The following is a 21,355-nucleotide window of genomic DNA, read 5'->3' as shown; positions in this document are numbered from 1 at the left end:
CCTTTTATTGTATGAGAAACAATCACTGTTCATGATTGTGTAATGTACCACTAACAGAGGTAAAAAGGAGTTGCTGAAGTGGTAAGAGTAGGTGTCTTATTCAGAGGTCTAGCATTTATTACTGCCCTCCTACCATTTAAATTCTTGGCTTACTGTAGTATGCTCCTGTGCACATAATTACACAAATGTTAGATTATTATGAAATAATAGTTTAATGGTAGCATATGTGTCTGTTCCAACAGGCTGTCTCCTAATTTTATTTACTTGCTTCAATGGCTTTCACTGTGGGAAACAGAGATTTAGTCAAAATGGAATGTGTACCTGAGGTTAGTCATCTGTGGATCATATTCTGTTCCAAAGATCTTACTAGTAGAGGATCAAAAAGCCCACAGACAAATGCTTGGTCTTGGGAGATGCTGCCTTAAAGTTCAGCTGTTGGTGTCGATGTGACGAGGATTTTCCCCGGTTAAGAAAGTGACTAATACAGTCAACTAGCTAATTGCTAAAAATGAAGAGTATCACCTGTGGGAGACAAAGCCAGACAAAGGGAATCATGTCCTCTGGTGACACACAAACACCCTGGAAAACTACCTTAGAACTTTGTCTCAGGAGGAGTTGATAAAAGTTCTAAAGAGCAGAGCAGGGCCCTAAAGGTTTTGTAGCCTAGTAATGATATATTTTGAGTTAAAGAAAAGCAAAACAAATAAAGCTCCTTCTGCAAATGTTGGGTTTTGATGTTGGAAAGCAGTGAGACCAATTAAAATCTGTTCCCCTGCTAATATCAGAGATGGCAATTACTAACCTAAGAACATGAATATGATTGAGAACAGTCTGTTCCTACAGCCATGAGCTTGATACTGTATACCCTTGTTGCTATTGTAATTCCAGAAAATGTCACTTTAGAATAAATAAGAAAATGTATAAAATGTAAAAATTGAATTTGCCAGGACAGATGTTTCATGTGGTGGTGATATGGAGTATCTCTAAGAGCTGAAAAATAGGATCTGAATGAACTACTTTTAAATGCATACCAAGAACCTCTCTGTATTGTTGTACTTTTTAATTAGATGAAAATAAATGAATTGAAAAGATGAAAGGAACTCATGTAACATCTCACTTCAAAGGGCAGCTCCACTCTTGAGGAGTGTTTAAAAAAAAGAAAAAAAAAAGAAGAAAAGCAGCTTATTCAAGAAATATGCGTTCTCTGTGGATTTGGTTTCTCTTTTACCTGCTTTAGAAACTCAGGAATGTCTTCTGTTCATTTGACCTAAATGGAGTCATTACCCCAGTGTAAGGGAGAGTGGCAACTGGCTGACAGTGATGTTCGCCATGCGCTCCTTCACTACAATTTGCATTGACTCAACAATGCTCACAAATGAGCAGAATTATTTTTGACCTTGTGATGGGATTTTTATCAAAGTTTCAGTGCTCTGGCCTCTGTTCTGGATAGATACTGCACATGTGGAAATGTTCCTTAGCTGCTTCCCAAGGTGAGAACTAGAACACCAACTACCTCAAGTGTATACATATCAGTGCATGCAGCCTGGGAAACAGACAGGATGAACTGGAGCTCCATGCCTGGTCAGAAAGATATGATAGCGTAGGAATAACTTACACATGGTGGGACAACTGGCCTGAGTGAAGGATTGTGATAGGTAGTTAAAGGCTTTTTTGTAAACACAGGCAGAGAAGAAGAGGAGGAGGGGTCACACGAGTTAAAGACAACCTTCAGTGTACAGAAGTCAAATAGAGTGATTATGGAAGCCTTATCTAATGCCTCTGGCTCAAGATCACAGGGGTCGTCTCCAAGGAGGATCTTACAGGAGGCATCTGCTGCTGACCTCCAAACCAAGACCAATGAGGCAATATTTGGGTCAACTAAGCAAGCTTCAAATCACCAAGAACCCTGTTCTTATGGGTGACTTCAACCACCCAAACATTTATTGGAAGAACAAACAATAGCTAACATATCATCTATCAAGTTTTGGAAACGTGTGGAGAGCTGCTTCCTTATGTTAGCTGTGCCAGCCAGGAAAGAGGCACTGCTGGATTTGCTACACTCAAACCAAGAAAACCTGCTTTCGTTTCGATCTTGGTTAGAGATGGCCTTGGCTGCAGTGATCACAATATTGTGGAGTTTGGGATCCTGCTGAGCATGCTGAAGGTGGCTAGTAAGACAAAGGTTTTAGATTTTAGAAGGAAAACCTTATCACCATATTCCAGTATTTAAAGGGTGGCTAGAAAGAAGATGGAAACTCTCTTTTTTTCCAAGGAGGCATATGGGTAATATGGGGAGTAATGGGTACAAGTTACTCCTGAGGAAATTCTGACTGGACATTCCTGATGGAAACACTCAGCCACTGGAATAATCTCCTCAGGCAAGTGGCAGATTCCCCAGCATTGCACACTTTTAAGATTCAGCTGCACAAGATGTTGTGCCATCTTGTCTAGACCATGTTTTTTCCAAGAAAGGTTGGACCAGATAATTCTTGAGGTTCCCTCAAGAACCTGTTATTCTATGAGTCTGTGATTCTATGCACAGATAAAATGTCTCTATGTCTGGATTTACTTTATCTGGACAAATGAATTGAAAAAAAAAACCAAAACCAAAAAAATCCCTCAAACAACTCAACCACTCATCTGCCTGCTAAACAAGTCAGCATTCCCAATCCAGCAGCGGATGCTTCCACCCAAAATACCTAAAAGCCATGCCTTGTATACTTTTTATATGCAGAATAGCTTTTATTATGCCAGATATTTCGTCACCTCAGCATTGGTTGATTGTCTTGAGGGAATTTCTGGACTCTTGACTTAAGTCAGTGCTGTCCTACTCCAGGGTAGTATTTTTGCCTTCCACCAAATTTTCCTCTAAATCCTCTTTTCTAACATGAAGGGGTTTTTAGCCCTTCAGCACTTTATTTCCAATCACATCTGCCCAGGCCAGAATTCTTGTCATCATATTTCTGTGTAAAGGTGGCTTGGCTAAGGGCAGGATGAATTGAAACTGCCCAAGATGTCACAGTTTCCTTCTGTGTTTCAGTTGCCCTGAAGTGTGAGATGGTAACTTTAGAAAATAGCATTTGTATGCAGAAGTGTAACAGACAAGTGTCACAACAAGCAGTTGATTGTTTCAAAGAAAAACTAGCCTATCTCCATCCCTAGGAAGATCCCAAAGGCAGGACTGCTCACTGTAAAGCAATAGTTTTCTCTTGTGACTCAAAAATTTTTGCTTCTAGAAGCAGAGTTTGTGTGTGACTTGGAGAGGGAGAGCAGCTCATCAGCTTCATAACTCCTGGATAGATTTTAGGCAAGCTGCTCTGTTCTTTGTTATGTCACGAATTGCTTAGCCAGTTTGTCAGATAGCAATTGGATGTGAAATGCTATTAGCACTTCACAAACACAATCAGCTAAGCAACTGAGCTCATCCCAGACCTGATTAAGTGAGATCAATTATAATAAGAACTAGATAAAAGAGGTAAGCTTCTTGTTTCTTGGGTTGGTATTCTGCCGTATTAGCCTTTGTAAGTATCCTTTATACATCATCAGCTGCAAAATCTTGATTACTTCAGGAAGTGGCTTCTAGACCAGCATTCAAATGAACTTCATCCTGAGCTGATTATTCTAACACTGCAACTGCCACTGAGTTTATTTGAAGCATCAAAAAAATAAGCCATTGAAGCCAATGTTTTGCAATTCAAGAAGCATGTTTCCTCTCAATCTTAAATACTGTTAAATATTCTGAGAGAGAGCTCTTTGTGTCCCAAGAAGGCAATAGCTGCCCTTCATAGCATCGTGTTTTGCCATGGCACTATTGCTATAGCACTTTAGGCTTAATTTCCTAGATACCAGAAATTATACATGATTCCTGAAAATCTTCACATGAAGTTGCACACCAAGTGTTCACAAAATCTGAAGAATATATGTGAGAGTCAAGTGCACCAGAAGTAGTGTAAATATACATTTTATAGCAATACCACAATATTCATGCTTTGTTAATCAGAATTGGAAAGCTGCTAATGTAGGAATAGAGGGGGCCATATGAACAAACAAAATACAAGAGAGGAATGTTGCAAAACAGTCCATGTCTAAATTGTAGAAAGAGAGACTTGCCCATCTCTTTGAGCAGATATTTTTAGCATTATTTTCATCTCTTTTGTGGCTTCTGGTTCTTGCCATGGAGCTGCCAGGAGGTAATTTTTTTGTGATACAGAGATTAAATGCAGGATGCATATCATGCCGCTACGGTTGTGCTGTTCTGGAGCATAAGGTTTGACCAAAGCCCACAACTCTTTTTTTTAATTTGAATGAAGATTCCTGAGCTCTGAACTATTTTCATAAAAATATTTAAGATCTTAGAAGAGTGACATGGTCCATACGTCTTTCCTATTGTGTAGCATTGGATGTACTCAGTTGTCTGCTTAGTTAATAATCATATCTGATAAACAGAAATACAATTTTTGCCTTCCCTTTTACATTGGGTAAGACTCACATGTCTTTGGCGATCTAGGCTGGCACCTTTGTTGCCCTTTCAAGTGCTTTCTACTATGATAGTGATAAAGTTGTTGTTAGGGGTTGTGCAGTCTCATTGACGGGCTCAGTGCCAGTGCCTCTGCTCTGGTCCAGTTCCCAGTGTTTTGTTTGCTTTGCTGGCCATTGTGAGTAACTGAGCAGAGCAGATCAGTTCCCCCTCACGGATGCTCTCTGTAATCTCTCCTTGGCAGACATGTGGGACCACTGTGACCTTTTCTGCATCCAGTGTAAGTTTTTAATGTTTTTCTGTATTCAATTCCAAAACAACTGTTAGCCTCTGCCTTATCTTTTCTTCCCCATCCTCCCACATCTTTTATGGCTTTTTGGATAGAGTAGTGCTTCCCTCAGATACTGGTCCACAGATCTCTGTGAAAATACTCCTGGGGTTAGGTCTCTTTCAAATCACAAATGGCCATTTTACATATCATCACTGACAACCAGCAAGATTTCTTCCCTAAAGTTCAAGATCAATTATTAATAATTACTAGGCAAGATTCAGAAATTTCTAGGACAGATTCTTTGGCCTATTCTACGTTAAAATATGTGAACATGAGTGGTCTCTTTTGGGCCATTCATATTTGTAGCAGTCCACCACTTTTCTCTTATCACTTGGTTTATAATTATTTGCCGCCTCTATCTTCTTTCATTGCAGCTTAACATATTATCATATATACACAGTACTCTTGCATTTTTCTTTTGTGTGGACCTTTACCAAATATTTTTGGAAGGTTAATATGTCCTTCACCTGATGGTGTCACTTGCAGTGTTTAAAAGATTTGATAACTATAGAAAAATAAAATAGGAAGTAAAAAAATTATTATAGAAATGAGAGCCATTATGATATTCTATCAATGTTTATTTTATTAAATAAAAAGCATTTGATATCTGACATTTTCAAACTTTGAGCCTTTTCACAATACATACTTAATTGTGGCACCAAAAGCTTTTAACATGCATTATGAAAGACTATGCATACAGGAAAAAAAGTAATCCCCTATTTTGTGGTCTTAAACATGTATGTAAAGTGTTTTTGCCCAAGAGTGCATGTCTTATGCTCCACCTTGTCCACTAATTCTTCAATGTAGATATCATCTGACCTTTCTGAGAAAGATCCAAGGAGCACCAGGTCCCTGTGGGGGTCTTGTCCTCATGGTCGGAATTTAATTTTGAGCTTGAACCATGAGATTTGGGATGGGTTCATTTCCAGCATTAACTGTTACCATTTTGGACATAGCTCCTTCCTCAGAGACTTGCTGTGACCCCAGGTTTAGCCTTGCAAAGTATTGAGTCCTGTTCAGTTCATCAGTAGCATTATTCTGCGTTCTTCTTTGTGATGAAGAAAAATGAATGATCACTCCTTAAAACTTCTCTTGGACTGTAGTGCACACACAGCCTAAATTAAACATATTTTGGGCTTCCCTGGTGTCCCTTCTGGTCCCTTGAATGCTTTTGTGCATCAATTCCTGAATACATTCTCACCTTGGAGCTTCACCTTCTCCTGTTGGACTGTGGTAGTAGTTTGGTAGTAGTAGCTGCAGTAGTTCATAAAATCCAGCGGTTTTGTTTCTATTTGATGTTTCCTTTAAAAGATGCTGGTAGGGGATGCACCTCTCCCCCCATCCTTGTATAGTGCTCTCGTTGCAGGTCAGTTAAAAATTAATTTCCTGGAGAAGCACACAGAGGGAGATTTGTTAGTGATCTCTTTGTCTGATTCCTTTTTGCACCAGATTACTGGAGTCTTCTAACTCAACTCCATTAGGTGTAATTACATCGGGGGGTAGGGGGATACACACAAGTCTCCACCTGTCTTCTCACCTATTCCCTAATCTCTCAGAAGGTAACTTAGGACCTTAACATAACTGTTAACCATTACTTTAATGTAGGTTAGTACATAGTTACTCTATGTAGGAGAAATTATACCTTTCTATGTGCAAGCAACTGTTTATGTGAACCTCTATTGCTTTGGGGAACATATTTTCACTTCACAGGACACTACAAGACTGGGGGATGAATCCCTAAGGGAAGAGTTCCCACTCTGCAAGTTAGATTCACTGAAAATAAAAATAGTAACTCTTAAAATAGATTTAAAATCTGTACCTTAGCTGCATGTTGTATTTACTGTGCTCATTTGTTCCATTCTTTAGGTTTGAAGATGGTACAGTCTCTTTTCTTGATATCATTGCTCTGAAACATGGATTTGATGTTCTGGAAAAACTCACAGGTCAGTTAATATAACTCTAATACTGAAGCCTGAAGATTTATGCTCAGGGTACAGGTCTGGTCATATTTCTTATGTGTCTAGCTTAATTTCCCTTTGTAGTTTTACTATCCACGTTCATCGTTGTGAAGATGAGACTTCAGTGTAACTGGCTTATTCATGTTGGATTATTCCAGCCTGGTTTGAAAGAAAAAAACGGTCCAGACTCTTCTGGATATGCAAGTCTTGAGTACATGGAGCACTTTTTGTCTGCCTCACACTCACAAAGATGCAATAGGAAAGTAACACTAGAAAGTAGCTGAGTGACTCACACTGAGTCAAGCTTTAAAGCCCTTGACGTGGAGCCAACACTAAAGTCCCAAATAAAACTTGAAGCTGATGTTCTGGCCAGAGCCTGTATGTGAAGAGTGACACTCATGTACCGTGTTTACTCCAGGATAGACTGCTGCTTTTTTGGCTCAGCAACCCAAAAGCACAATCTCTCTTGTGTTTGCTGCCATGGGTCAGGGATTCTCCTGAAAAGAGCAGGAGATGACACCAGGCCAGGGAAGCGTGCTCCACTGGCTGTGCATACTAGACTGAGGGGAACACTCAGCCCTGAACCTGAATAAAGTGGATATCCGTGGATGACAGGGTAGAAGAGAAGCATGAAAAAATAGTATGTTGAGATCTGTCAGTTGTCAAAAATGTGAATTGGCTTTGAATTTTCATATTTACAATCCTTCCATTAAAAATGTAAATCAAAAATTTAGGAATATTTATATTTTCAATTAATTTTTGTTTTTCACACTGCTAAAATATAGAAAGATAAAGAAAGACAAGAAAACATAGACCAAATGAGAAAACAAGAAGAAGCCTATATGGAGAAGAAAATTGAAAAATTAAATAAAAAATGGTTTTGACAAATAGTGGAATTTTAAAACTTCAGCGCTTGTGGTGTAGTCTAGGTACTTTAGTGGTCTGTAGTCAAATTCAGGAGTGCCACACTGAAAAGCAAAAGTGCCAGCACTGCCTATTTACAGATATAGAAACCAGAGAAATCCATAGTGGAAGAAAAAATAGAATTTTCTGAAGGATTTTAATCACCACATGATCCAAGGATTTTCCATAAAGTTGGGCTAGTCCTAGACCATTATACATGGCCAAAGATAAATTTAGCTTGTGTTCCAGATAAGTAGGAACTTTTAACATCCTCCTGCTAAAACTTTTGTGATTATGCTTACGTTTATGTGTGTGTAAGTAGAAAAATTTCCATGTGATGTGTTTTTGTTAATTAGATTTTAATCATACAGAAGAGAAATGAAACAAGCCACTCAAAGTTGATAGTAGCACATGGCACAACTACAGTCATGTTCAGATTTTTCCATCATAAAATGCATTTTGTGTGCCCATGTTTCAAAGCTGATGTGAAGGGTAGCTCAGCCCTGTCAGGTCTCTTGGCCCTTCTGTGCAGGCTGTGAGATGAAGGCTGTGGGAGCCTTCCTCTTCAATTTGTGTAGGCATTGAATATATCTGTGCCTGGCAAGACTGATGCAACAAGAGATTCAGGGCTTTGCAGTTGCCATCTTCGTCTCACCATCCTTTTGTCCCCTGAACATCATTGACAACATGGAGTTTTGCAGGTTATTTAATTTCTGTCAAAGGCTCAGCATTCCTTTTGAACAGAGATTATTAGCATTTGGGTGTATAGAACAAAGCCATTGCATGCTGTAGAAGCATTTCCTAATCCAGAAGGACTGCAGATTTGTTTTAAGCCTCTTTATGCATATTTCTTCCACTTCAACTGTCAGAGTTTTCAGTGGCAAAATGCACTGTCAAATGTGAATCACTTTTGAATCTCACTTTGCTGTAGCTACTGGAGCACTTGCTTTGCACTCCCCAAACACAAAAAATTATTCTCATTCTGGGTTGGAAATAGCCTGGAGTAGAAACAGGCAAAAACCCAAAGTATTGTTGTTATTAATCATGTCCTAATGTGTAATAAAAGCACTGCTGAAGTTCTTAGGGGATGTGCTGTAGCTGGATTATTCTGGTGTAATTATTGAAGATGGGGAGGGAAATCACTAATGGAAGGTAACTCAGAGTTTCAGTGTTAGTCAGTGTTGTGAAACATACAGATCAGTTTCTGACTCTGATATCATCTGAATAAATCCTTGACCTGTCTCAGCTTCCATTTAGAACAAGGCACATTTCCTGCCAGAATTGCATAATTATGTGCATGTGTATTTAAACCATTCCCAGAGGTCTTGCATCTATATGATTTTTAAACTTATGGTTTATGATATGTATTTTTGTTAGTAAATTTTATTCTGCTTTAAAAATGAAACTAAGGCACATCACTTGCTCCTTATTGTTATAAGGTTTACTTTGATTATAATGTCTGTTCAAGAAACATTAATTCACTTCAGAAGAAAATATAATATATATGGGAAAAAATTTTAAAATGCAGGCTGTCTCCTAAGTATGATGAATTGAAAATTGTTTTTAAATTTACCAGATGCTTGATAGGTTGTTGGAGAGTAAAGGTTATATTGACTTTCATAAAGACAATTGTACCACAAAACAACCAAAGCAAAATGTAGTTCAGGATGTTAAATGGTGATGCTAACTTAGTTTTTTAACTTGGCCTTTGGAACTTTTGTTGTGTTTTGCCCTGGTACAGCAAGGACTGGTTGCAGTCAGTTATGGGATGTTTGTCAGCCTGCATTTAATGGTACTGCAAAGATTCTCAGTGTTGCGTTTAAACACTTAAGATCATGCAAGTCATCCAGTTTAGGGGCCAGGAAAAAAAAAAAAGTTCTCTTACATAAGATTGTCAGGGATTAGTGGGATTTCTTTTGTGTGGAGGTTGTTACATCATCCTGCTGTTGTCTGATCACGTCACCTAAACATGCACCATGGGTGTGATGCTTTCATCCTTAGTTACTGCTTTCATCCTTAGTGCTCCTTTCATTCATACTTTTAATGGATTTGGGGGTTCACTAATGTGAACACCAACTGTACAGTCTAAATTTCTTGCAAGTGTGCCTTTCTTTCTACATGTGGTATTATATAAATAGGTAGTTTTCCAGGCTTACATCAGATGGCTGCTGTAAAACTAAGCTGTGACCTACTGATGAATCAGAACCTCTACAGAGGAATTACCTGCACTTGTTCCCTTTCAGATTTGCAACATGACATTGTGCTTCACTGTGAGTACCTCATCTGTGTGGACACTTTGCTGAATGCTTCCATTGAAGTCAATGGGGCCACGAAAAGAAGTCTAATAGCTCAGGAGCTAGGCGAGGAATTGGGAGACTTGAGTTCCTTTCCTTGGCCACAAAATTTACTTGACATTTATTAAATCATGTAAATACTAATATTAAGGGGAACAGGGAGTTAGGTAACTGAATATGTTTTCAGATCTGTGTTTAACCTCTGGATGGCATTTACCTTATCTTGTTGTCAACACTGATGCCTGAGGTACCATTTTGATTCCCGTTGAAATCAGTGGAACAGACAGTGACTTCACCAGCCTGATCCCTCTGAATTTTTAGAAATTTAGGATGAGAGGAGGTATAGCCAGCAGTAGCAGCTCTTTTCTTTGTCTATTAAAGGAGCTTAGATGATTACCTTAGTGTGGTATAGGACATTTCTTTAATTTTATATAACTTTCCTGCTAATGATCCCTGTGGGACTAGAAAGATGAACTGCCACATTAGTTAAGGTGGAAATAGTGTTTTGGGATTTTTTTGCTTCACTTAAATCTGCAGCTTCTTTTGAGCCGGGCAAGTTCTACATTTCCTGTGGCTGAAATAAACCAGTAAAGCATAACAGGAAATGTTCTGCAAGAACCCTGAGGAGCATGAAGTTTTCTATTTGTGAAACCTTTATCTGTCCATTACTCTAGCAATGATTTCTGATTTCCAATATATATTTCATGCTTCAAATCCAGGTTTATTCAGGTAGATGTTGCTTTCTCTGAGGGGGAAAGGCTCACAGTCTGACAGCAAACTATCCTGCAAAGGCAAAAAAAAATTCTGTCTCCAGGGTGAAAATGTGCCTGTTATGGTAAAAAAAGATGTCTTATATAAAGAACTTGTGTGTACAGCTGATTTCAGAAGTCCGTGGTGGTTTTCATTTTCAAATGACTGGTTACAGCAGATTAGGAGGAAAGAAAGCTCAGTTGGTTCTTTTGGGTCAAAAGAAGCCATTGTTGGGACTGTGGTTAATTTATTAGGAAGAACAGGCTCAATTTAGTACACATTTACTAATGGCTATGGATGAAATTAAAACAATTACAGAGGCAGTATTACAAAATGAGCAAGGAGGTGAGGCAGTTTTGTGCAACTGCCTGGAAATACAGCCAAGCATATACAATGTGTTTGGAAGGCAAGTTTGGATTAATGAATGGGGCTACTTTTTTTACTGTAGATACAGAAACTGTTCCCAGTTCTGCCTAAGGTAGCATGGTAGAATCCATCACTTCCCAGAAATAAAGGGGGAGAGATTGTTGTACCCTCCATTGAGAGACAAAGTCTGTAAGACCAAGTGTTCAATAAAGGCCATAGGAATATTAACAGCAGTCACGGGTAATGGAACTCAGATCTACTCATTCCTACAATGATGCAGCATTGCCTACATATGGCCAAAGGATGTCTTGGAGAAGAAGTACTTTCTGTCTGTAATAACTTTTTCCCAAGATCATTTTCTGTGTCAGATATAGTTAGGACCTGAAAGACTCGTCATTTTCATTACAAAGTTGTCATTATCACTGCTAAGATATAAAGTCCTATGAAACCATCTTTTTCAAAGGAGAACAGAAGTGACAGCTTTCAGACTTGGGGGCAGACCTTCCAAAGACTTTTTGATGCCTCAAGTGATTGATTAGGTGAGGGATCTTGTTATTCTTAGAATATCCTTTTGAAATGGGAAGAAAAAAATCTTGTTCAGCTGTATTCTTAAAACCCGCATATGAAATATTCCAGAATTGTCTCTGTATAGTTACAACTAAAACCTGGAAGGAAAATAGCAAATAAAATTACACATAAATTAATTTCATTACATTTTAAACAGTGTCATGTATTACTAATTATTTTTTGCTGCATCTTGATATACTAACTAGGAAATAAAATGTTACCTAGTGGATACTAATTTCCTTTACTGATAAGGTGAACAATTTTCTTATTAACATGCGCCTGGAAAATGAACCTTGACATGGTGGTGAAATAATTCAGTTTTCTGAAAAACTGGAGCGCATTGGGGTTAGAGAAGGGATCAGTGTTTTGGCATTTGTGGAAGAGGTCTGGCTTGTGTTAGGAGTGCTCACTTAAGCCATCCCCCAGAGATCTCAGGGTCCCACTCTACTGGCTACCATGGCAAAGATTACCTTATTTCATTTAGTACATTTTTAATTTCCTAGCTAACTGGATCCAGCTGTTTCAGCCCTTCATGCAACACAGAGATTTTATGCTAAATCCAAAGGGGCTAAATTAAAGTGAAATGAAATTTGCATATCGTGTAAAACTCGACTTGTTCAGCAGATCCAGATTATATGGTGCTAATCACAAACACTAGACAGAGTAAATCCTCTTGAAGTCACCCTGGGGTTAAGTCAAATGCTTTACACTCTTTGACACATACCCATGAAATATGTAATCAAGTCTGTTTGACGTCCTCTCCTAATTATGTGTGTGTATTTTAAGCAGATGCTTTTCCAGCTGATCTGCGCCTTTTGAGATTTTTTTTTCATTATTAATCAGAAAATCATGCTGTATGTTAACGGCAAGTGCCAATTATGAGAAACTAATATTAGTTTCTTTGCTTAGAAGCTGTGCTTTTGCAAATAAGACCATTGCCAAATAACATATAGATGTAAAGAAAATATAAGAACCTATGAATGTTTTACATCAGGGGCACAATTATTCTAGCATGCATTGCACTATTTCAGCCTAAAACTAAAATTTACTTTTTCCATATAATAGTTTAAGAAGCTCTCTGTTGGAAGTAGGAAGGACTGCTTGTTTTCACAAAAGTTATTATTTAATGATAAAAACATTTTTCCCAAAGACTCTAGCCTCATAACTTCTGTCAAGAATGTTAATATATAAGCTTACTTATATATTTTATAACTTTTCTGAGTCTCATTACTCAGTGAGATAATATCAGGAGACATATTTAAGTAAGTTGGGAGTCACTGAGTTTTAAGTAAATGCCATTTGTATTGTGACTATGTAAAAGCAGTCTTCAGAAAGGACTAGTGACCTAGTTGGTTCTATCCTGCTCTTCAGCTGAAGGATGCAAACGTCCACTTTCATTTCACTGAAATTTCAAACTGAATATTTTCCCTTCAGTGTGTTTAGCAGAGACATCTACTGGCAAATTGTTCACTGGCATTCTCCTCCTCAGGTCCTACACTGCCATTTCTTACATCTCTGAAGCAGAGACTTGCTAACAGGGAAGTGACTACTTTGAACCTTTTAGATGTGCTGCAGCATTCAATTTATTGTTTGGGAAGAAGTGTTAAGTAGTATATCAACAGATACAAAATCAATAAAGGCAAAATAAAATTTTCCTATTTTCTTGCTAATGTTACTTCCTCTTGAACTGCCAAGCTACTTTTAGCAGAAATGTGCATATCAGAGAAAAGGAGTTTATGATCCATTATAGATGAACAGGACTAATTGCAAATCACGTAATAATTGTCGTCAGTCTCCATTGATTTTGATTCAGTCAATATAAAATGAAAAGAAGGAAATCACAGGATAAAATTGGAAGAGCTGTTTTGCCTACAGGGATTGGTTTCGTGTCTACTGCTTGCACCACACTCGCAGTTTATTTTTTCAATTAAGGTCTGCCTCAGCTGTCACCTTTGCCCAGTTGTTAATGGCTCTCAATAGAGCCATGCTAGATATGGGTTCAGCTCTTGAGCACCACCTGCTCTAGTTCTGGTTTAAACAGTTAGAGGCTGTTCAAGTGGAATAAGACTCACACAAACAAAGCTACCAGAAAGTCCCCCTTGGGCTTAGGCCCTGCAGGAGCCCCTGGGAATACACCTGGGCCTCTTCTGCAGTCCAGCCTTGCTACCCCCCCAGGAGACACTCACATACCTTGGGGTGGGCATCACTTTGCAGAGGTGCAAAAGCAGAACTGAAAGGACACAGATGATTGATTGCATGGCCCCAACAAAAGATGTCTAAATATTTCAAAATTAGCCTTTGCATTTTTGGGTAACCTGTGGATTCAAGACACTAAGTAGCATCTCATCCTTCCAGTTGGAATGGGTGCATTTTCTCACAATCACTACTGGTAAAATATATTTAAAGGCCTTATCTGAGGCCTGCTCAGATAAGTGAATTTTTTCAGATTGGCTTCATTCAAGTAAAATATCCCTATTCTCTGAACCTACTGACCCTACTGAACCTACTTTGTGCATTTGTGTGCTACATTCCTACATACATTCATTTTACGTTACTCTAGGTTTATATGCATTTGTAATGACATTTCAGTTCTGTTATGCTTTCAGGACTCTGTGTGCACCTTGCCTAGTTCCAGATTTGAGATCCACACATCTGATCTTCCATATCACATCCCATATTCCCCATTTTCATCCACATCCTAATTTCCACAAAAGGAAGAGTTTACTGGGCAAAGAAGCTCCATTTGTAAGCTGCTTTAATTGCAATTGTTGCAATTCTATGAGCTGGTAAAATATTTTTGGAAGATACCCTCTGCTCCTCCTTTTCCCTTTCCTTAGATATTTTCACAAGCAAACTAAGTTGAGTATTGTCACAAGGGCTGATGTGAACCATCTTTATGTTAGAAGGACTTTGCTACCATAACTACACTGGCAAAACCTTTAAGGCAAAAAAACCTATTTGCTTCTGAGTGTCCAGCAGCACAACACAGTATTTCAGTAATGATGTTCAAGCATTTGAACAGGCTGCTTAGGGAAGTTTTGGAATCACTGTCCCTGCAAGTATTCAAAAAATGCTTAGGTGTGGTGCTTAGGGATATGGTTTAGTAGTGGATTTGGCAGTGATGGGTTAATGGTTGGACTTGATCTTGGAGACCTTTCCAACCTTAATGATTCTATGATTCTATGATATAAACTGTCGTAGTTTATTGATGCTAGTGGAGACATGGTAGTTGATACCACGTGTCCCTTAATCTTTGGCTAAGATCATGGAGATGTTGCTTGAAAAGCTGTCATTTATAGGTGGGTTTGACAAATATCGTCAGAGTACAGACCCGTAACAATTGAGCTAGTTTCACTCCTTGGGCATGGCTAGTTCACACCTTAAAAGAACTTCATCCCAGAAATTAAAGAGCTAGGCTGGGGATCAGAGCTGGTTTTATTTATAGAAATAAGTTTTCATAAATTTTGGCAACACTCTACAGTGGTATGATCTTCCTTCCATACTGTATAAAGAAAAATTGGAGCAAATTGATTCTAGGTGAGTGAATAAACAGCGTAGGATGGGTACTCACACAGATGTATTTGAGCCTGTTTTGGCAGGGAGGTGGAAGTCTGCTTTGAAAGGGGTTTTTTTTTCAATATAGTTCACATAAATACAACAATGATTTTTTTTCCTTCTTGTGACTATATGTTAAGCAGTGAAACTCAGTTTCTAATTAGTAGAGAGCCTGGGCCCAAGGGTCAGTAATTTACTTTCTAAAGTATACCAAAACTTTTTATTTGGGCAACTGAAAGCAACAGGCCAGTGCCTTTTCAGGGTGCTTCCAAGCACCTGCTTTTAATTTTTTACATTTATTTTTCCCTTTTCCCCCTCTTCACATTAGTGGAAGTTTTGTTGCAGTCATTTTTGTTGGATTTTGGAAACTGGTATCATCTCTGTTCATGGAGATGTCTTCAACAATTTTTTCAACCTAGTTTCAATTGTAACAAGTGTCATTAGATTTTTTTGTTGTAATTTCTTTCTTCTCTACTGTTTTTATTGTCTGGTATAAGAAAATCTACTTCTTATTTCTATTTTCAGATAAGTAAGATCTTCTAGAGGGACATGAAACTCAGATTTTACTTAGTCTCTGGTTTGCACGATCTGCTAATTCACCATCATCACTGCCGATTAAGTGATTAAGAGGTTTCTGTTTCCAGACACCCCTCCCTCCCCCCCCCCCCCCACCCAAATCTTGGCCAGAGCTGATGCCTAGAGGCTGAGTAGTCAGTGTACCTACTTCTGAGCTCAGGCAGGTGGCAGCCCAACCTACTAACTGAAGTTTCATCCACCTCTGTCTCCATAAATAAAAATCACGAAATGCCGCGGCTGAATGCTTGAATTCACAATCCTCGTTAGGACTGTGGGTGCCAGTTTGCCACTTCTGTCTCCTTTTCTGTAGCCAGAGTGCTGTGTAGACTGACAGAGGCTTCTAAGCAGAGTCTTGAATTACATATCAGTAGAAGCTAAAAAAACATGAGTCAGGTCCAAAGGCAGTAGAGACATAAAGCCTCTGGTAATTTTATATTGACATGGTATGGGTGAAGAACAGAAGCTCCATGGACTATCTTGGAGAATAATATGGAAGATACTTAAGTGCCGCCCTATAAATCGCATGTTTCTTATAATCTAAAATGTGTCATGCAGTCCTGATTACCTCACCACACAAGTGCATCCAAAGAATTGGAGGGTGCTCAGCAATGAGCAGCAGCACAAACGAGTGCTTACATGAACAGAGACTAAAATAATCAATGGCATTCTTTAGGGACATGTCTCTGCTTATCAAAAAAAAAAAAAAAAAAGGAAGCCAGCATAGGCTTAAAACACTGTTTAGCAGAACACAAAACTCTGTGACTCTGTGTTTTCCCACATATCTTTGGTTTCACAGTGCTTGCTGTGTTTGAAGCATTCCCATAATGCCTCCTGTTCCTGCTGTTCCACAGGGCACTTGATATTCTTTTTCCTATTTGCTAGAAAGTCACCAGCAGAATTAGACCAGTGTTCAAGAAGCAAGGAGTGGAAACAAGAAAAGAAACTGTGAGGACAATCCAATTGTTCCAATGCCACTTGATTCAATAAGAACAATAATGTTAAAAGGGTATGGGGTCTGCAAGCTGCTGTTGTCTGAATAATTTACCATGTGTGCAAAAGATCGATGAGGGGGCCTTGAGCTAGCCAACAGGCACTGTTGATCTGGGCAGTTAAACTGCTGGGTACATCCAATTATTAAGGAAAACAATGAAGTTCAAACTCCAGAATATCTTTTTCTTGATGTTGGTAATGCATGTGGATGTTTGGATTGTGCAAGTTCCGTTGTGAGAAGCATAATGCGAAGATAATGATTACCCAGTTAAGTGTGTTGACACATTTCTGTTAATCACTTTCATTAAATTATTAAGCCACTTATCTGTCTTTGGCATTAATGCACACTACATGACTAGTGGACATTACATTGATAACAAGTCTGGAAGGAATTCTTACCCTAAGCAATCTAGATAGCTCTGTGCATCCACCACACACTGACAATGCAAAACGTTGAGTCAGACTCAGTAACTTGAGCAAACCTATTAAGGGGTGCATGACCTGACCCAACATCATGAGATTTTGAGAAGAAACCATACCATTTTCATTATGTTCTGAGATTTTTGGTCCTATAAAATAGCAAAACTCTATTGCTATTTTTGCTATTAGGTAATTTTTTGTGTCTATATTGTGTGTGATTTGCAACTGTGTTTTATCTTTCACATTGCAACAAGCTAAAATGTAATTGAAAATTTTCAAAGCACTGGCTTTGACGGGCCTCCAAATTATTTCACTGTCCAACATGAAAGATCTCAAGTCATGCTATATGTTTAGCATAAAGTATTGTGAGAAGAGTATGTGGTTGGCTTCCTGAGTTGTGGTTGGAGAGAGCTGGGGAGGAGCGTCTCTTGTCAGCTAATCAGGGGATAAAAGGATCAGGTCAATGGCTGCATCCAGCACAGAAAGTTATCAAACTGGTAAAAGGATATAATTATTATTGGTGTCATGTTTCTCCCTCACTATTTTATGTGTATAAATAAAATAAAACCAAACCCTAAATCTCCCCCCTTATTTCTGTACCAGTATGTGAGACACTACTCCGAGGCGGTGTCTTACAAGGACCTATGCCTGCCACATGCTGTCCTGTGGTAGGGCTGAGCCTGAGGTGCTGGGTCACAGCTTGAAAAGGTGCCCATGGTGTTGTGCAGTTCCTTCCTCTTCACCCTGAGCACAGGCACAACTGGTATAGCAGAGCAGCTGTGCTTGGGGTGAGAGGCTGTGTGTTCCCCTGGGTCTCCATTCCACCATAACTTGTGTTCCTTTTTTTTCCACGTAGAGAAGATAATGTTTCCTGCTAGTTAGTTGGTGGAAGTATAGGCAATAGGAGTTTCAGGGCAGTATAACAGAACAAAGGAGATTCTGAAGTGCTGCCAAATGGTTAGGGGGCAGGAAGTACATCAGATATTCCAGTTAGAAAACTGATGTTAAAAAGGGTAAGAGTAGAGGCAGCATTTTTTGTTTAGTTTTGTTTGTTCTAGTTCTTGTTGGTTTTTTTCATCAAATTACAGAGAAAAAACTTGCTGTGATTTGATGCTCATAAAATCTAAAAGCAGTGGGGGACACAATTAACAGATTGCTGCGATTTGTGAGGTGAAACAAGAAATATATTTGGCTCATGGGTTTTAGTAGCCCAAAGATGTTTTTATGCCATCCTTTCTTGTGCTTGTGATGTTTGATAATGGCTATACAGAATGAGTTAAAGTGTGGTAATTTTTTTGCCAGTGTGGGAGCTGCTAGAAGTTCCTGGGAGAGAAGAGCATATATAATACCATAGTAATAAAGGGCAAACAATATCAAGGGCAAATAACTTCATTAGACAACACAGGCATGTGGTCTTCAGTATAAAGCGTTGTAGGTAGAGCAGCTGCTGGAGAGAATGAGAAATATCAGGATGGATCTGAATAAAGCCCAGAAATGAGATCTATTTCTATTTCTCTGAAGTCTTATTTACAACCTAAACTCAGATCACCAACTGATGTAAAGTGATTTATGGCCTAAAAATAATAATGGTATTAGTACAGCTGAGCACCATTAGGAATCTGTCCACTAAAGTCTCCACACACCCTATAAAAACAAGACCAAATTCCCATTGTTGCATTAAGCTTGCCTAAGCACCATGCATCATCCAAATGGCAAGCAGTGACTAAGCAATGTCGTATTTGAATGAATATTCAAATGTAGATACATTATTTTATTTCTGTTGGCTTTTTGATTTCCTAATGCTTTTTCAAGGTCTGTGCATCTGGAAGGGTGGGAGGGAGATGTTTGCTCTTAGAGGAAAAAAAAATGCACATTGCCATTTCATTTCTTTGTAGAGGTTGGTAATGCGATTACGAAAATGTGAATAACAATCAAATAATGCAGAGGCTTATTCCCTATGGATAGCAAAAATAAATTTCAGTCAAATGTTTCCAGCAGAAATCTCAAATTTGTCATGCAAAGTACTTCTCTGCATTCAAACATAATGTATTTATGTGACTCAGAAACATCAAACATTAGGATAAATAGCCAGATTATAAGTACAGTCCGCTTATGAAATGATTGGAATAGAAGTGCAATTAATGAAACTGGCAGAATGGCTATGAAGCAGTGTTAATGCCTTGAGATTTAAAGCAAGAATCCAGACCTGCTTTACAGCACAGGGTGGAAGAGACACTTAAGAGATTGCTTGCCATTCTCCTGTTAACAATCTTTGAGTACCTTTTTGTGTTTGTGACTCATATTCATGTCAGAAGGAAGTTAGAAGCAATTTTTGCAAGATTCTCCTAAGCTCAAATTTAAAAGGGAACTGAGGCCTGAGGAGCCAAGGCGAAGAAAATTAAAAGATTGGTAACATCATCAATGCTTTCCTTCTGCCTCAAAGCCAGTGTAACACTACATACTTCAAAAAAAAGCCAAACCAAACAGAAAACTAACAAACAAACCAGGAGTAGGGAAGAATGGTGAGTTTGTATATGTGACAAAAGTGCTGCTTTGAACTCCTTATCCCAACTTTCCCAGCTCCCCTTACCTGTCAGAAATGTTGTCTTAGCTCCAGATCTTATTTCCCCTAGATGAGCTGTTGAGTTTCTGTCTCCTCACTTGCTTTCTCTGCATCCTTGAAAAGGAATGGATATAGTCTGAGATACCTGGATTGGATCTACTGATGTTTGTGAGAGGTTAGGTAGGAGTGGCATAAAGCATATGAAATGGCAGGTTTTAATAATTGTGTGGGTCCTGTGTGTTTCTGGGGCTGAAGGGTGCATGTTTGGGAAAAACAAACAGGAATAAGCATTGCCTGCTCAGTATTAGTCTGTGTGCATGCAGTTCTTTACTGGGCAGATAGTTTGGAGATGTGCATCAGCAGTCTGTGATCAGTGGATTGATTGTTCAGCAGATTTTGTTAGTTTTCTGTGTCCAGCAGCTAGTGGTGATGGAATAAATGTTTTAATTTTGTAAGGACCTTCGAGAGAATGTTCAAGCAGAGGTTGCTGAGTGCAACACCAGGCTCAGTTACCATTGTCTGATGGCAGAGGCTGACATTACTTTTAAGCAGTGAGAAGTGCTGAGATTCATCTTCCTATTGCTGGAACCTCTGACACTACCTTTATATGGAGAATTTGTTACGGCTGTTCTTACTGGGTTTTTTTTTTTCCTCTGATCTTATTAACTATTAGTATATCAATGTGACTTGATTAGCAGTAGCAGAAATTTTTGAATTTACCATAGTGCACTATTGCAGGTAAATTATAATGGCCTGCTCCAAATAAATGTTAAATTAGTCGGGTATTCAAATCTTAATTAAGCTTGCTCAACACAAAGGTTTCACAATACTTTGAGTACATTACTACTTATTTCAGTAAATGAATGTATAAATAATAAACCTCAGGATGGGTTTCATGAGCTGAGGCAGGTGAAATGCAAGTCTGGGTGACCTGTGCTTAGTACTGAATTTAGAGCATATGAAAGTGAAAAAAAAAAGGTAACAAATGGGATTAGTACGCCTATATTTTGAAGTTGTAGAGGATTTATTACACCTTATATAGCCTTGGAGCTAGCATAGTTTATATCCACTTATCTATAGCCTATAGATCTTTATGAGAAGGGTTTTGCCAGGAAATAGATATGTTACTCTATAGTTCATCACAGGGGAGGACTCCTCTATAAAGGAAGAAATTTTACTAGTCTCAGATTTTTCTTTTCCTGGCTTCAACAGGACCTGCAAATGTTTTCCTCCAGAAAACCCTTTAAAAACCTTCCCCTTTAAGTCAGCAATAATGATTTCAGGTGTCCAAGCAACTTCTGTGCACTGAAGCTATACTTTCAGTAACTGTGGAAAATTCACAAGGACCACATGAAATGTTATGAGCTGGTATCTTGCACAGGTGATTCCCTTCTCCCAGTAAGTCCATACGAAGTCCTTATGTGCTCACATAGGAGCCTCTGTTCTGCTTGATGAGCCTGGTAGAATACAGCTAGAAGGAAAAGCTAGCAGTAGTCTTCCTTGTGCCTCAAGCAGTGCCCATGATGGTTTGTGATAAGGCACATTCCCAAGGAACTGTAAGACCTTCACTTCAACTGTTAAATCCTGAAACTGATTTTTCTTCTG

At 38.7% G+C, this 21,355-nt stretch overlaps 1 protein-coding gene across 4 annotated transcripts in view; it reads left to right on the top strand.

Moving 5' to 3' along the window:
- MOCOS (molybdenum cofactor sulfurase) overlaps positions 1-21,355 on the top strand; it is a 213,961-nt gene that overhangs the window by 117,359 nt on the left and 75,247 nt on the right. For all 4 annotated transcript variants that reach the window (XR_007200437.1, XR_007200438.1, XR_007200436.1 and 1 more), the window contains exon 5: positions 6,675-6,751. Coding sequence is in view for 1 of the 4 variants with exons in the window: in XM_048289500.1 (XP_048145457.1) it covers positions 6,675-6,751 (77 nt within the window). In the remaining 3 variants the exon portion in view is untranslated. The remainder of the gene's footprint in view (positions 1-6,674; positions 6,752-21,355) is intronic.

The sequence above is a fragment of the Corvus hawaiiensis genome, chromosome 30 (genome assembly GCF_020740725.1).
Source record: "Corvus hawaiiensis isolate bCorHaw1 chromosome 30, bCorHaw1.pri.cur, whole genome shotgun sequence".
Lineage (NCBI taxonomy): Eukaryota > Metazoa > Chordata > Aves > Passeriformes > Corvidae > Corvus > Corvus hawaiiensis.
The sequence above is the reverse complement of the archived record's forward strand: the minus strand, read 5'-3'. Positions and strand labels throughout refer to the sequence as shown.